At 41.6% G+C, this 15,847-nt stretch overlaps 2 protein-coding genes across 2 annotated transcripts in view; one reads left to right on the top strand and one right to left on the bottom strand.

Moving 5' to 3' along the window:
* Nucleotides 1–3,096, top strand: part of LOC138971915 (uncharacterized) — a 13,915-nt gene extending 10,819 nt beyond the window's left edge. The window contains exons 9-12 of the mRNA XM_070344761.1: nt 1–91; nt 1,103–1,213; nt 2,064–2,282; nt 2,805–3,096. The exon at nt 1–91 is cut by the window's left edge and continues 81 nt beyond it. Of these exons, the coding sequence (XP_070200862.1) occupies nt 1–91; nt 1,103–1,213; nt 2,064–2,282; nt 2,805–3,026 (643 nt within the window). The 3' untranslated portion in view covers nt 3,027–3,096. The remainder of the gene's footprint in view (nt 92–1,102; nt 1,214–2,063; nt 2,283–2,804) is intronic.
* Nucleotides 3,097–3,999: 903 nt separating this feature from the next.
* Nucleotides 4,000–11,169, bottom strand: LOC138971913 (uncharacterized). The gene is made up of 5 exons (XM_070344759.1): nt 10,763–11,169; nt 8,328–8,499; nt 7,219–7,329; nt 4,747–4,965; nt 4,000–4,322 (listed from the first exon to the last, which is right to left on the bottom strand). The coding sequence occupies exons 1-5, from the start codon at nt 10,780–10,782 to the stop codon at nt 4,101–4,103; spliced, it is 744 nt and encodes a 247-aa protein (XP_070200860.1). The 5' UTR covers nt 10,783–11,169; the 3' UTR covers nt 4,000–4,100.
* Nucleotides 11,170–15,847: the final 4,678 nt, after the last annotated feature.

Raw genomic sequence — 15,847 nt, 5'->3', positions numbered from 1 at the left:
GCAGCTGTTCCGCATCGCTAATCACCAGGACCCAAGCGTCAAGCTCTTCCTCAACGACTACAGCGTCGTGTCTCAGGGCTGGTCTACCTCTGTGGGTATACGTGTGTGTGTGTGTGTGTGTGTGTGTGTGTGTGTGTGTGTGTGTGTGTGTGTGTGTGTGTGTGGGTATACATGTGTGTGTGTGTGGGCATACATGTGTGTGTGTGCGTGCGTGCGTGCGTGCGTGCGCGTGTGTGTGTGTGTGTGCGTGCGTGCGTGCGTGCGCGTGTGTGTGTGTACGTGTGTGTGTATGTGCGTGCGTGCGTGCGTGCGTGCGTGCATGCGTGCGTGCGTGCTTGTGTGCGTGCGTGTGTGTGTGTGTGTGTGTGTGTGTGTGTGTGTGTGTGTGTGTGTGTGTGTGTGTGTGTGTAAACAATTCCGAAAATAACTCCGTCGTGTTTCTATGGGTTGTTTGAGGGGCCAATCACTAGTGAGGGGTGTGTCGGAAAGACGTGCTTCTGTCCACGTGTTTCCGACACACCCCTCCCTATAGTGATTGGCCCCTCAAATGTTTGTCAGAGGTTCTGGCAAGAGTGTTCCCTCTTCCACAACGTTTACAAACCCGACGGAGGTATTTCCGAACGTCGGTTTTTTTTGGAATATAGCATGCATGATGTCAGTTGGTGTGTAATAAATTGCATGTGTATTAGATGCATTAGTCAAATAATTATAAGGTGTTACACCCGCTGCGTGGAAAGTGATATGTTGAAGGCGATCAAACACGCAAGCACGTGCACGCAGCCCATTTCCTCTTTAAGTTTAGTTGTTATGCGAATTTGAAAAAGAAGTTTCAATTTGAGAATGTGCGTCCTTTCAGCCTGATAGGAATAATGTGTTTCGTCTGCTCGCATGGAACGAGATGAGGGCACTAGACCACTTGCATGTTTATTGTCTTGGCTTTGGATACGAGCAAGAAAAAACAATGGAAGAAAGGGAATGTGCGTACGATCGAGTTACAATTGCGTTGTTATCTGATGCTGATGCAGCTAAGAGAAATAAAAAGAAATCCTCAGGTGCAAGTGGTAGTGTTTTATCATCTGGTCACAAAATCCTTCTGTTGCAGGACTACGTGATACAAGCAGACAAGTTCAAGAACGCCAATGTGGGACTGTACGGAATGGGTGTCCAGTGTCACTTCGGTAACGAGCAGAAACCAGATATGTCCATCATTCAGGTAGCGGTTTCTCTTCAAGACAGAGAATGATCACTGGCTTTTGCTCAAAATGTGTGCGTTCTGTGCTCACAGAGCGTTATCAAAAAGCACAATAGGAGTTTTAGTGTGATCTAAGTTTGGTGTAGATGCCGATTGTTTTTTTGTTTTGTTGTTGTTGTGTGTTTGCTGTTCGTTGTCTTGCTTTTTCCCAGCGTAAAAGCACAGTTTATTACTTTTTTGGAGACCAATTATTACCACTTGACTGCCCCTGCAATGCTGTCAATGCCATAACTGTTAAATGCATTGATGCGCACAAATAAAGGGTGATGCTAACATGCCAATGCAATATAATGCGGTGTGCTTTAGCAAGCCTGGGGTTTGTAAAATGTATTCCTGCGTACTGCGTAACTGTCATTTTGAACATTTTTTTTAAATACGGATACGATCGAGAGGTACTTTCAAGAGTCTGTATTTCCAGTATTGATTACCCAGAAAATCTACACTTTTACGTTGTTGTCGTCGTCGTTGTCGTCGTCGTCATCGTCGTTGTTGTTGCGGTCGCTGCTGTCTTGGTGTTGCTATTGTCACTGTTTTAACCGTCAGCAGTATTGATTTCCCAGGAACTCTGCATTTTTACGTTGTTGTTGTTGTCCTCGTCGTCATCGTCGTTGTTGTTGCGGTTGCTGCTGCCTTAGTGTAGCTATTGTCGCTGTTTTAACTGTCAGCAGCATTGCTTTCCCAGGAACTCGATCTGCACATTTACGTTGTTGTTGTTGCGGTTGCTGCTGCCTTGGTGTTGTTATTGTCGCTGTTTTAACAGCAGTATTGATTATCCAGGAAGTCTACAATTTGAAGGTGTTGTTGTTTTCAGTCGCGTCTGGACACACTGGCGGCGGCCGGACTGCCCATCTGGGCCACAGAGCTAGACGTGTCTGCCCAGGACGAAAACTCCAGGGCGGATTATTACGAGGCAGCGCTGAGAGCTCTGTACGCTCACCCAGCTGTGGAGGGCATTTTGTTCTGGGGATTCTGGGACAAGTCGCACTGGAGGGGAGAGAAGGCTGCCATGGTTAAGGGAGATAATTTAGAGGTGTGTATTGCCAAGAGGATGGTAATTACTGAAATGTCTTACTTGTCAAAATAGTCCAGGTGGTTAATTCGGTCAAACGTGTTTTTTTTAAACATTGCTTACATCGCGTTTTGATATCAAAGTTAGCTGCTAGCTTTATTATTCTGTAAAGGCATCAAAGCCGATTTGCAAAATGAGCGTATTGTTATCCAGCGTAATCATCCGTTCAAAGTTCTTGTAATTTTATGTTCACTCAATATTTTAGAAGTCGAATGTTTCTTTTCTGATTTCAAAACTGAGACATTGCTTGCATGGTGAGTCGACAAGTTTTTCGTGACCGTCATGTTTAAATAGCTTCCTTACATAGCTAGATACAAATCAAATATTGCTGTTGTCACGCTTTTTCATTTGTGTACGTTGTAATAACTATCGCACTATTTTATTTATGATTGTATTCTTCAATTTGCAACTGTGCTGATTTTGCATAGCGTACACTTATTGGACACGGAATGATGTAAAGAGATCAAACGAATCTCGTTTCAGATAACGGCTGCGGGACGTCGCGTTCTTGACCTTCTGGAGAATCAGTGGATGACGGACGAGACGCACGCGCTGTCCTCGTCACATGACCCCATTACCCTGCGGGGTTTCCATGGCGACTACGAGGTGCACGTGACTTACCAAGGGAAAGAACTGGGCAACCTGAAGCAGACATTCATTCTGGGCAAAGCCGACTACTCAGTCAACATCAATGTACACACGTGATCGTGTTTTGAGTGGATGCATGAATATTTTCGGATGTTCATTTGAATAAAACAGCACGGAACGATTGAAACATTTTATCCATGTTTTTCCAGAGAAAAGAAATAAATCCGAGCTCAGAATCCAATATGCGGCAATAAAAAAATAAAAAAAGATCAACTAAGATAAGGGATCTGGTTTTAAAAATTAAAAAGCTCGCTGCGTGGATGCATTCATATGAATAAATGCGATCACACAAACATTATTAATTAGCCTCTTACGTCATAATGTGACGTCTTCAAATGTTAAAGTTTCTATCACACACGTCAAACACTTTTGACCGAGACGTAATCTTCTTATGCGAGCTTTATCCATAGACTCGGAAATGTTAAAGTTTCTATCACACACACACACACGCACGCACGCACGCACAGACAGACAAAAGTTAGCATCGCATAGGCTACACGTACGTGAGCCAACGAGTAATGCAAGCTCCCCTCTACAAAAGTGTATGTGCGAGGGGTGTGGGCAAGAGCGCGCAAGCTCATGGACAGAGGGTGTACACATTCAACTCGATGAAACTGATGTACGAGGAAAATCCATTGACATTTGTTACGAGAGATCAGCTTTGATCTCAAAGCGAGTGTGGCGTTGCCCAATAAACTGAACTAAATGGCTTATTACAAGTTTAAAAAAAACCAAATAAACGAACAAGCTATAACTGACTTGCGGCATAACCACCGAGACCAACAATAACGCGTTTTGTCCAAGGGAAGAAATCTAATACTGGGAAATGAGAATATACGTACGAAGTTTTGTCCCTTCGGTAAACTGGTCTGCTGCGCTTCTTCCTGCGAATGGAGAGCTTTTTAACACATGAACGCCAGCAACATGTTTAGGTAGGCACGCGCTTGGGAACACACACACACACACACACACACACACACACACACACACACGCACATTCATTTTCCAAAGAATCAACAGAGGCCTAATATTTGAAACAGTGGTGTTTTATTTAATCTCATGCCTGTAATACAATCGCAAGGACTAACGTAACCTCTGCGCAGTGTTACACGACGTATACTGCGTTACATTTTACGTCTGTACATTAATGCTAACAGAGTGGTCTGCCTTTGCAAGTGTGAACGTCTTTTTAAGGCTACCCAGTTCTCTCCCCTTGTAGATCACGTGTAACTCGTAGTCGCCATGGAAACCACGTACAGTGATATGGTCACGTGATGGGGAGAGCGCATGCGTCTCGTCCGTCATCCATTGGTTCTCCAACAGATCCAAAACTCGGCGTCCTGCCGCTGTGAGCTGAAAAGACAAATTGCCATTAAACAATAGGCCTTGTTCGGAAATAACTCTGTCGGGTTTGCATGTATTGTGAATGACTGAATAATCTTGCTTTTATTGAGGTAACCTTTCCCATGTGACAATTTTGGCCGGTCCCTAGCGAGGGGTGTGTCTGAAACAGGCGGACAAGGAACACGTGTGGAAACTATTGCCTCAATAAAAGCTAGAGTATCCACTCCTTCGCCTCAACCAATATAAGCCCAACAGAGTTAATTCCTGAGTTCGTCTATTCACAGTAACACTTGTATTCTAACACTGACGTTGTTCATCGGACAGAGAGAGTGTTTTCTTACGCTAATTAAATTATCACCACAAAGTAATAATGATGCGGTATGTCTTATCCTAACACTAACCGAGTTACTGACTGTCTTGAATTACTATTTACCTCTAAGTTGGCTCCCTTGACAAGAGCAGCCTTCTCTCCCCTCCAGTGAGCCTGGTCCCAGAATCCCCACAACAAAATGCCCTCCACAGCGGGGTGAGCGTACAGAGCTCTCAGCACCGCTTCGTAGTAATCCGCCCTGGAGTTCTCGTTGGCTGACCCCACATCCAGTTCTGTGGCCCAGATGGGCAGTCCGGCCTCTGACAGCATGTCCAGTCGGCTCTGCACGTCACAATATTGGACTTGAAAGAAAAATGATCGAGTGGCCACACTGGGTGGTCAAGCAGGGTGTTTCAATGAATACCGTCAAGAGTGTCGTAAAAATGGATAATCAAGCGAGTGTTACAATGGATGGTCAGGAAGGGTGTTACAATGGATGATCAAGACGGGTGTTACAACGAATAGTCTAGAGGAGTTAGTGTTACCTTGAAAGCAGTTACACTGTTCCCCATCCCTAAAAACAATTGGTAAAGTGGGGTGTTACAATAGATGTCCAAGAAAGGTGTTACAATGGATGACAAAGAAAGGTGTTACAATGGATGTCAAAGATATGTGTTACAATATATGGTAAAGAAAAGTGTTACAATAGATGACAAAGAAAGGTGTTACAATGGATGACCAAGAAAGGTGTTACAATAGATGGCAAAGAAATGTGTTACAATGGATGGCAAAAAAAGTGTTACAATAGATGACAAAGAAAGGTGTTACAATAGATGGCAAAGAATGGTGTTACAATAGATGGCAAAGAAAGGTGTTACAATATATGGCAAAGATAGGTGTTACAATGGATGACAAAGAAAGGTGTTACAATATATGGCAAAGAAAGGTGTTACAATAGATGACAAAGACAGGTGTTATAATGGATGACAAAGAAAGGTGTTACAATGGATGGCAAAGAAAGGTGTTACAATGGATGCCAAAGAAATGTGTTACAAGATATGGCAAAGAAAAGTGTTACAATAGATGGCAAAGAAAGGTGTTACAATGGATGGCAAAAAAAATGCTACAATAGATGACAAAGAAAAGTGTTACAATAGATGACAAAGAATGGTGTTACAATGGATGGCAAAGAAAAGTGTTACAATATATGGCAAAGATAGGTGTTACAATGGATGGCAAAGAAAGGTGTTACAATATATGGCAAAGAAAGGTGTTACAATAGATGGCAAAGACAGGTGTTACAATGGATGACAAAGAAATGTGTTACAATGGATGACAAAGAAAGGTGTTATAATGGATGGCAAAGAAAGGTGTTACAATATATTCCAAGAAAGGTGTTACAATAGATGACAAAGAAAGGTGTTACAATGGATGGCAAAGAAAGGTGTTACAATGGATGATAAAGAAAGGTGTTACAATGGATGGCAAAGAAAAGTGTTACAATGGATGGCAAAGACAGATGTTACAATGGATGACAAAGAAAGGTGTTACAATGGATGGCAAAGAAAGGTGTTACAATGGGTGACCAAGACATGTGTTACAATGGATGACAAAGAAAGGTGTTACAATGAATGGCCAAGAAAGGTTTTTTTTTGTTTTTGTTTTTTTACTACTTTTGGGAAGACGCTTAAGCGTGCCCTTTTAATCGATAAACAATAACATTATATAACACACTTGGTATCTGTATGTTTAACTGTACATTAATCTGTGGCACAGCACATTTAACATTTACTTTTGGCGCGAATTCTTACGATACATAAATGGACAAGAATGTATTAATCTATGCGGTTTGGCCAAGAAAGGTGTTACAATGGATGGCCAAGAAAGGTGTTACAATGGATGGCCAAGAAGGGTGTTACAATGGATGGCCAAGAAAGGTGTTACAATGGATGGCCAAGAAAGGTGTTACAATGTATGGCCAAGACAGGTGTTACAATGGATGGCAAAGAAAGGTGTTGCAATGGATGGCAAAGAAAGGTGTTGCAATGGATGGCCAAGACAGGTGTTACAATGGATGACAAAGAAAGGTGTTACAATGGATGGCCAAGAAAGGTGTTACAATGTATGGTCAAAGACAGGTGTTACAATGGATGGCAAAGAAAGGTGTTACAATGGATGGCAAAGAAAGGTGTTACAGTGGACGGACATGTACAAGAGGGGGTTAGAAATGACGATGAGGGTGTACGTTACAACGGACGGTCATGAGGGTTTTTACAATGGATGGTCAAGATGAGTGTTACAAGAAATTGTCAGGAGGAGTACGTGTTACAGATAATGGTCAACGGGGTACGTATTGCAGTTGGTTTAAACAAAGCTTTATTCAATTATCATCCTGACAAAAACAATACATGGTTTTTAGGATAACTAACTCAAGCATATAATGCTTATTTTAAGTAATCCTGGTATGTACATAACAAAGGTTAACGTGATGGCAGTTGTTGCAGGTATTGCGGTTGCAGTGGCACTGTGCCAACATCCATAAGGAGAATGGATGGCCAAGAAGGTGTTCCGATGGATTGCCAAGAGGGGGCTTACCTTGATGGCCGTGGGGTCCGGAAATTCGTCATCGTGAAAGTGACACTGTACCCCCATGCCGTACAGCCCCACACCTGCCGCCTTCACCTTCTCTGCCTGGATCAGGTAGTCCTGTAACATGATATCATTCGGGTTTAAAAGGATGTGAGAGACAGAAAGAGAGAGAGGGGGGGGGAGGGAGAGAGAGAGAGAGAGAAAAAAAGAGAAAGAACTCAGAACTCAGAACTCAGAACTTTATTACATAAGGATAAAGGTTTTAGGCTTAGCCTAATCTTCCAACCTGTCCTTGGAACATATACAGAGAATTATTGTAAACAAAAGCAAAGACTGCGCACATACCTCATCAAAGTATTAAACTAATAAAACATCAAAATAATGGTCGAGTATAAACATACAAAATATTGGACTCACAAAGTCATATAAAACAAAACCAGATACAAACAAACGTAAATGTTTTTTACATTTCTTAAAAAAGTACAGCAATGTATTGCCGAACAGGGCCATATACAGGCAGCTAAAGTTTCAAGAAGAAGGGGGAGGGGGACGAGGGATTACACATTCAGATTAACTACATATACAATATTTAAAAAACAAACAAACACTTAAGAGCATTGCATACATTATCCGAGTACACAATGGAAACTAAACATCAGGGGCAGTTTATAGTGTGATCAAATGTGTGTGCAACTGCCTTTTAAAGGCCTTTAATGATGCGGATCGTTTGATTTCTATTGGCAAAGAATTCCACAAAGAGAGAGAGAGAGAGAGACCCATAGAGAGGGGGAGGGAGAAAAATATAGAAAGAAAGAGAGAGGGGAAAAAGAGAGAGAGAGAGAGCGCGGACGAGATAGAAAGAAATAGAGAGATAGAAAGAGAGAGTAAGAGGAAGAGAGAGTGTGTGTGTATGAGCGTGTGTGCGTGCGTGCGTGCGTGTGGGATCGTGTGTGTGTGTGTGTGTGTGTGTGTGATTGTGTGTGCGTCTGTGAGTGTGTGTGTATGTGTGTGTGTGTGTGTGTGTGTGTGTGTATGTGTGTGTGTGTGTGTGTGTGTGTGATTGTGTGTTGTTTAAATTATAACAGAGTTATTGGTTAATTCCAATGGATACTAACATTAGTGGACCATCCTGAAGCCACGACGCTGTAGTCGTTGAGGAAGAGCTTGACCGTGGGGTCATTGTGGCGAGCAATGCGGAACAGTTCCAGGTCGTAGTTGGGGTCACTGAGGTGATCCTGGTACCACTGACCGTGAAGGTTCTCGTTGTTCACGTCCCAGTGCTCCAGTCTGTGCACACACACACACACACACACACACACACACACACACACACACACACACACACAGACACACACACAGACACACAGACACACACACACACACACACGCACACACACGGATATACACATACGCATGCACGCGCATGCACTCACACAGTCACAGACACACAGTCACACGCGCGTACACACACACTCACACACACACACACACACACACACACACACACACACACATACGCACGCACGTGCGTGCACACACAGAGGTACAGACAAACAGTCACACGCGCCGGCGTAGATAAGCACGCACTCACGCACACACACACACACACACAAACACACAAACACACACACACACACACACACACAGTCACGTTCGCACGCAAGCATACACGCAAGCATGCACGCACACACACACACACACACACACACACACACACACACACACACACATACACACACATACACAAAACACACACATACACACACACACACACACACACACGCACACACACACACACACACACAGGTTTGACACGTGCCAACATACAACGGCTTGACTACTGCCTGTGCAGAGTGGGACATCTATGTTAAAAAAATGTTTGTATGTGACAAGTGTTGCATTTATTTGTGAATGAGTATGTAACTGACTCTCACAAATAATGCATATTAAATGCATAATGATGTGATACGTGTATACTCTCGACTGTTTATACTTTCACAATCGGCTTAGACACACGCGAAGCACATTTAAAAAAAATTTAACTCCACGGATACAAAAAATAATACATTACGTCTGTCTGCTTGTCGATTAACGCCTTAAAGGCACACTCAGCTTCCCGTAAACCATCCGTTTCTTCTGGTCACAGACACTGTCAGGCTTTTACACACAGTACAAACACCCTTTTGTTTAAACACTCACCTCTAGAGAACATCCTAGGTCTCCCTCCGTAAAGAGCGAGCATTGTTCAACGAATTTATTTTTGCGTGGCCAGCCGGATTTACAATGAGACAAATCAGACGCCTCGTTTTGGCGCTAGACCTAACTTTTAAAATCTCAATAATAGATAGACAGCTTGTTACACAAACATTCTTAAATCATAAAAGAATTCTTTTTTCATCAAGACAAGATCAGTGCAATTCGAAATTTTGAAATTTTGAAAAAAGGGAGCCCGGAAGCGTGTCACGCAAGGTCGTTTTTCCCGTAGCAGGCGAATATTCTGCATAGCGCTTGCTTGTTTGAAGCCACTCTCCGCCGATAAGTTCGTGTGACTCGCATCCGTTTGTTGCCTTTTAGATTCAGAGGTACACAATAACGTGCTATTGCAGATACAGCGAGTCGCACTGAAATCACAGACTGACGACTAAATTGTGAGAAAAAAAGGAAAGTGGATCACATGGGTTCACGATGGCTCAGGGATTAGATAAACCACGGAAACTGGTGTGTGGTTTACGCAAGCTAAATAGCCATTCAAACGAACTGTGTCATTTAATGCTATTAAATGCTATTGCAAGTGTGTTCGATAAGGTTAGAACTGCTTTTTCCATGACAAGATTTAAATCGTTCTGTAAACCATTTGAGACAGACTGGGGCTTTAAAGTCAACCTTTAGTGCAAAGTAACATGGGATAAGACCATCCGTCTACTTGGTCACATTACAAAAATCAACAGCTTGGGGGCTCTCTTTGCACATTGGTATTGTCATAAGAACTATTGGTGTCAAAAGCACTGGCGCCTTTTTCCGATATCAATTCACCAAAATAGTTCCACGTTCGGCGAGAGATTTATTTCTCAGAGTCAACTTTGTGTGCAGACTCTCCTCGGTGTCCGAACACCCTCGTGTGTACACGCAAGCACAAGACCAAGTGCGCACGAAAAAGATCCTGTAATCCATGTCAGAGTTGGGTGGGTTATAGAAACACGAAAATACCCAGCATGCTTCCTCCGAAAACGGCGTATGGCTGCCTAAATGGCGGGGTAAAAAACGGTCATACTCGTAAAATTCCACTCGTGCAAAAAACCACGAGTGTACGTGGGAGTTTCAGCCCACGAACGCAGAAGAAGAAGAAGAAGAAGAAGAAGAAGAAGAAGAAGAAGAAGAAGAAGAAGTTCCCACCCACCAAAGCAAGGATGGTGAGTTTTGGTATGTGACAAAGTGGAAGGACGGTCTAATCCCATGTTTAGGTTTGGCCAGATCTAAGACAGTGAGGCGGAGTGGGCCTGTTAAGGAACACCAAAAAGCAAACCAACCAAAATACAGAAACATTACTCACAGACCATGCGTGACGTTCATGACCTCCTGTATGTGATCCTGGACGACACGCCTCAGTTCACCGCCGTTCAGCTGCTTGACCCAGCCTTGGACATACTTTGGGACTGACCACACCAAGTTGTGGCCTCGGACCTTCAACCTTGGTCAAGATATTATAGTGTGCGTCTATACTGACGGTGATGCATGGTTACTGACATCGTGCACGTGAGCTAAGCTGTTAAGGGCTTCTGTTTCATACTCATGAAGTAGAAAAACATGTATGTATCTGGCAGCATTTGGGGAAAATCCTGTGTAAGTAGTCAAACACGCTTTACAGCTACACGTTCACACCTACAGTGCAGGCAAGCAAACTCGTCGAAAAAGGCAGACTTACACACAGACTTACACATACTACACACAAACGCAGGTACACACACACACACACACACACACACACACACACACACACACACACACACACATACACAGACACACCACTAACACACACATACCACACACATATACACACACACAAACTCACACACACTTACACACACACACACACACACACATGCACACACACACACACATACACACATGGGTGCGTCTCAGAAACTGAACCTTTTGTGTGTGCCATAATCAAATTAGCCCACAATTGAAACATACTGAATTTTAAATCATGATATTGGTATTTTTGAGAAGTAAAATGAATAAAGAAATAGTACAAACAAAACTGAGTATTTTGCATGATTATTATGAAGGTTGTTTTGCGAAAGAAATGATTAAATGCGTGAAAAATGGAGGTCTGATCTGTGACATGAACCATCAACTAGTTTTGTACCTCACTACAAGAATCGTTTAGAATGTCCAAGGACTGCTATTTTTGTTATGTGTGTTTGGTTTAAGTGTACCTGACAGTTGAAATGTTATTTTGTCCACAGAATTGTTTTTTTAAACGAAATTAATCGCTTGAAAGTTTGCCATCACTGTCGTAACATAGGTTTCCACACGCGTGCAACAGCAACAAGTCCTAAATTTGAACTTTAGAATTTGCATATTCATCTTCAACACGATCTTGACATGAAAGGGCATAGAAACTCGCTAAGTTAAATGTTATTTAAGTATTATTTTCTCAAAATTGCATCTGCAAACTAAGTTGAAAGTTGCGCAATATGACATGCTTCTTCAAAATTCCGTTACGATGGTGAACGGTTTTGCAAATAATGTTCAGAGTTTTGAAGAAAGATTAGAACTATTTTGCGCGTAGTGACTTAGAGGTGCGGGTGACTACGCATGCGCAGTTACAGAGAGAAATAGTTCAGCTTCCAGCAGCGAAGAAAGATTTCGAGAATGTTTCCGAAGTCTGTGATTTTGTTACGACAGTGATCAACACCCAAGGTTCTTAAGAAAAGGTGAGTTTTTGCTGCTATGATATTCTATGAAGTGAAAAATTAGGCTAAACATTTGTTAATAATAGTTTTTCTTTCGATTTCACGTAGTCAAAACTTGACTAAATGTTTTAACATAGAGGGGGAATCGAAACGAGGGTCGTGGTGTATGTGTGTGTGTGTGTCTGTCTGTCTGTGCGTGTGTGTATGTAGAGCGATTCAGACTAAACTACTTGACCGATCTTTATGAAATTTGACATGAGAGTTCCTGGGTATGATATCCCCGGACGTTTTTTTCTTTTTTTCGACAAATACTTTTGATGACGTCATATCCGGCTTTTTGTAAAAGTTGAGGCGGCACTGTCACACCCTCATTTTTCAATTAAATTGATTGAAATTTGTGTAAAGCAATCTTCAACGAAGGCCGGACTTCGGTATTGCATTTCAGCTTGGTGGCTTAAAAATTAATTAATGACTTTGGCCATTAAAAATCTGAAAATTGTAATATTTTTTTTTTTTATATAAAACGATCCACATTTACGTTCATCTTATTTTACATCATTTCCTGATTCCAAAATCATATAAATATGTTATATTTGGATTAAAAACAAGCTCTGAAAATTAAAAATATAAAAAATTATGATCAAAATTAAATTTCCGAAATCCATTTAAAGGAACGGTAAGTGTCAATGTTTTCTTTAATTGTAAAAGTTCAATGGAATGGTAAGTCTGAACAAAATAATTACTTTATTTTGTTTTTAGCCAGTGAATGTGGATGCTTCAAAATCTTGATAGACATTAAACAAATTCATGTTAGTGAAACTAGTACACATATTGCATCAATCTTTAGTTGAAATCGCAGGTACTTGCATGTTTCAGGTGCAAGAGATTCGACCTGATGAACTGGTGGTAACGTTCCTTCGAAGGAAACCGGAGGGGAACTACTATTGCTTTCCAGGGATCGATGATATTTCCTTAGTCCCTACATCTGATGCAACCATGATTCGTGACCCCACCTTCAATGCCAGGGGGCATTATTTCTTTTAAAATAAATTAATTAACTGCAAGTGGCAACTGTTCTATATGTAACCAATGCCTTTGGTTTATTGTCTTAACAATTGAATGAACCACTTTTGAACATTTGCATTCTTCATGTCAAACCTTATAATACATGTCTGGTTGTTCGTTTCCGAGTTACGTCGGTGATGAACTTTTCATTAATGTTTCTCTTTTTTGGGGCAAAGTTTGCTTGATTTTGTCCAGCTTTTTTTTCTTTCTGTTCCTGTTTTAGTGTTTAGCATTTTACCTAAGAAGAATCTGGTTGCAAAATCAGCTTCATTTAGTAAAGTTTGTGGGAAAAAGCATAACCGTTTCTTTGTTACAAAAGTGATGTTTCCATGTTACATCGGTGACCATTTTGCATTCTTTTGGGATAACTTTCTAACATTTTGTCTTAGAGCAACAAATCTTTGTATATATGCTATTGTGAAGGTTAAATGTCAATAAGACTGAATGAATGCCATGTATCAACATGTTCTGATCAGGATATCATTAATTAATTTTCATTTTTGTATTGAAATTTTGACGAATGCATGGAACTTTGAAAAAAACATTATTTTGTTGTTTGCATGTAGTCATTTCATATTGAACTCTATAATGGCTTGTGATTCAACAATAATAACTGAATAAAAGTCGTTTTCAGCCTTATAAATGCAGTTTTTTTGTCTTTTATTGTTTCCATGTTACACGGGTGATTTTGCACACATGGTCCAAATAATGCTCAATATATGGCAAACTAAAGGCAATGTTATATTTTTCTTGTTTAAACTGAAAAGGTACACCCTGAGAAGTGTGTAAATAGTATTATCAACGTTTTCTGGGAAGATTTTACTTTTGGTGATAATGTCACAAACAGAGGACGAGATTCTGAGACGCACCCATATATATATAGATATATATTATTTCTTAATTTTACACCCAAAAAAAAAATTTTTGGAGTCAAATAAAACGTTCATAATAAACAATAGTAAACAAGAATTAAAAAAAAAAAAAAGAAAAAAAAAGACCGCCCATACGGGGAATCGAACCCAGATCACTCTGGCCATAGGCGGACGTGCCTACCACCAAGCCACCAACTCTGACAATTCTATCAGTGAAATTTAAGGCTATTGGGTGCTGGCAGGCTGTTCTATGAGGCTGGCTGTTACCGTTTGAATTCGTCCTACGCCAAGTCGTTTTTGTGGTTTATTTGGCATTTAGGTCCCAGGTAACATTATGAAGTTTTAATACGATCAATCGGACCTATCATCAAGTTAGTGTATCAAATTTTGAACGAACTGCGCCCAGTAGCTTCCCAGCAATAAGCTGTTAAGTGGAGAAAGACCCACACCGACCCACACACCAACCCCCCCCCCCACACACACAGACACACAGACTGACACACACACACACACGATTAAAGTCTGCTGAGCCCAAGTACTAGCGTACTCGGGGACAATAGTTACAATGCGGTAAAATAGTGACTAAAATACAACCTACGGTCTAAGGGGAGCAACTCCTGTTAGCAAAAAAAGTGTTCAAAAACGTAATTAGCTCCCCTGAAAAAAAGTTTTTGCAAAGAGCCTAAAAATGTTCAAAAACGGGTAAAGTAAACCAGAAAAAGAGTGTAAAATGTAATGAATCGAAACATAAATGAGTAATGTGACTGCCTACCATGATCAGAAGGGTAAAAAAGGCGAAAACCAGAAGAAAACGCCGTAAATATCGGCCAGAACAACGGCGGGAAGATGCAGACAGAAAATGGCAGCATTGTGATGAGAACGGTCCAAGGGAAGGAACTCCGACTGACTTTGGCAAGGGAGGCAACCACAAGTAAGCAACCCAAAATAGTGTAAAATGACGTGAAAAACATTATTTGCAGATTGGCGATTGGGCGGGTCATGTTTTGTGTATCTTTTGCAGATATTAACGACCCTCGCAGGGGTTTTCCGGGATTTTTCTGCCCTGCAATGCGCAACAACCCCCCAAAAATGTTGTAGCCCTAAAAATATTTGTACCATTTGAGAATATGAAATACGTAAATGCCCGATTCCGGAATAATAAAGTCCCATTCCGGAATTGTTGCTTGCCCCATTTGAGAATATTACTATTTAAGAATACGTGACCCATTCCGGAATAATAAAGTCCCATTCCGGAATTTTTGCCCCATTTGAGAATAACAAAGCCCATTCCGGAATTTAAAGCCCATTCCGGAATTTTTGCTCCATTTGAGAATAACAAAGCCCATTCCGGAATTTTTCCTCCGATTGAGAATAACAAAGCCCATTCCGGAATTTAAAGCCCATTCCGGAATTTTTGCTCCATTTCAGAATAACAAAGCCCATTCCCGAATTTTTGCTCCATTTGAGAATAGTTGCCCCATTTGAGAACAAAAAGGTCATATACTACGTGAAATGGCTGGCTGGCTGGCTGGCTGGCTGGCTGGCTGAAAGAAATGGTCTGGCTGGCTGGCTGGCTGGCTGGCTGAAAGAAATGGGTTGGCTGGCTGGCTGGCTGGCTGGCTGGAATAAATGGGCTGGCTGGCTGGCTGAAAGAAAGAAATGGGCTGGCTGGTTGGCTGAAAGAAATGGGCTGGTTGGTTGGCTGGCTGGCTGGCTGAAAGAAATGGGCTGGTTGGCTGGCTGGGTGAAAGAAATGGGCTGGCTGGTTGGCTGAAAGAA

This window comes from Littorina saxatilis, linkage group LG7 (genome assembly GCF_037325665.1).
Source record: "Littorina saxatilis isolate snail1 linkage group LG7, US_GU_Lsax_2.0, whole genome shotgun sequence".
NCBI lineage: Eukaryota > Metazoa > Mollusca > Gastropoda > Littorinimorpha > Littorinidae > Littorina > Littorina saxatilis.
This window is presented reverse-complemented; position numbering and strand designations above follow the sequence as displayed.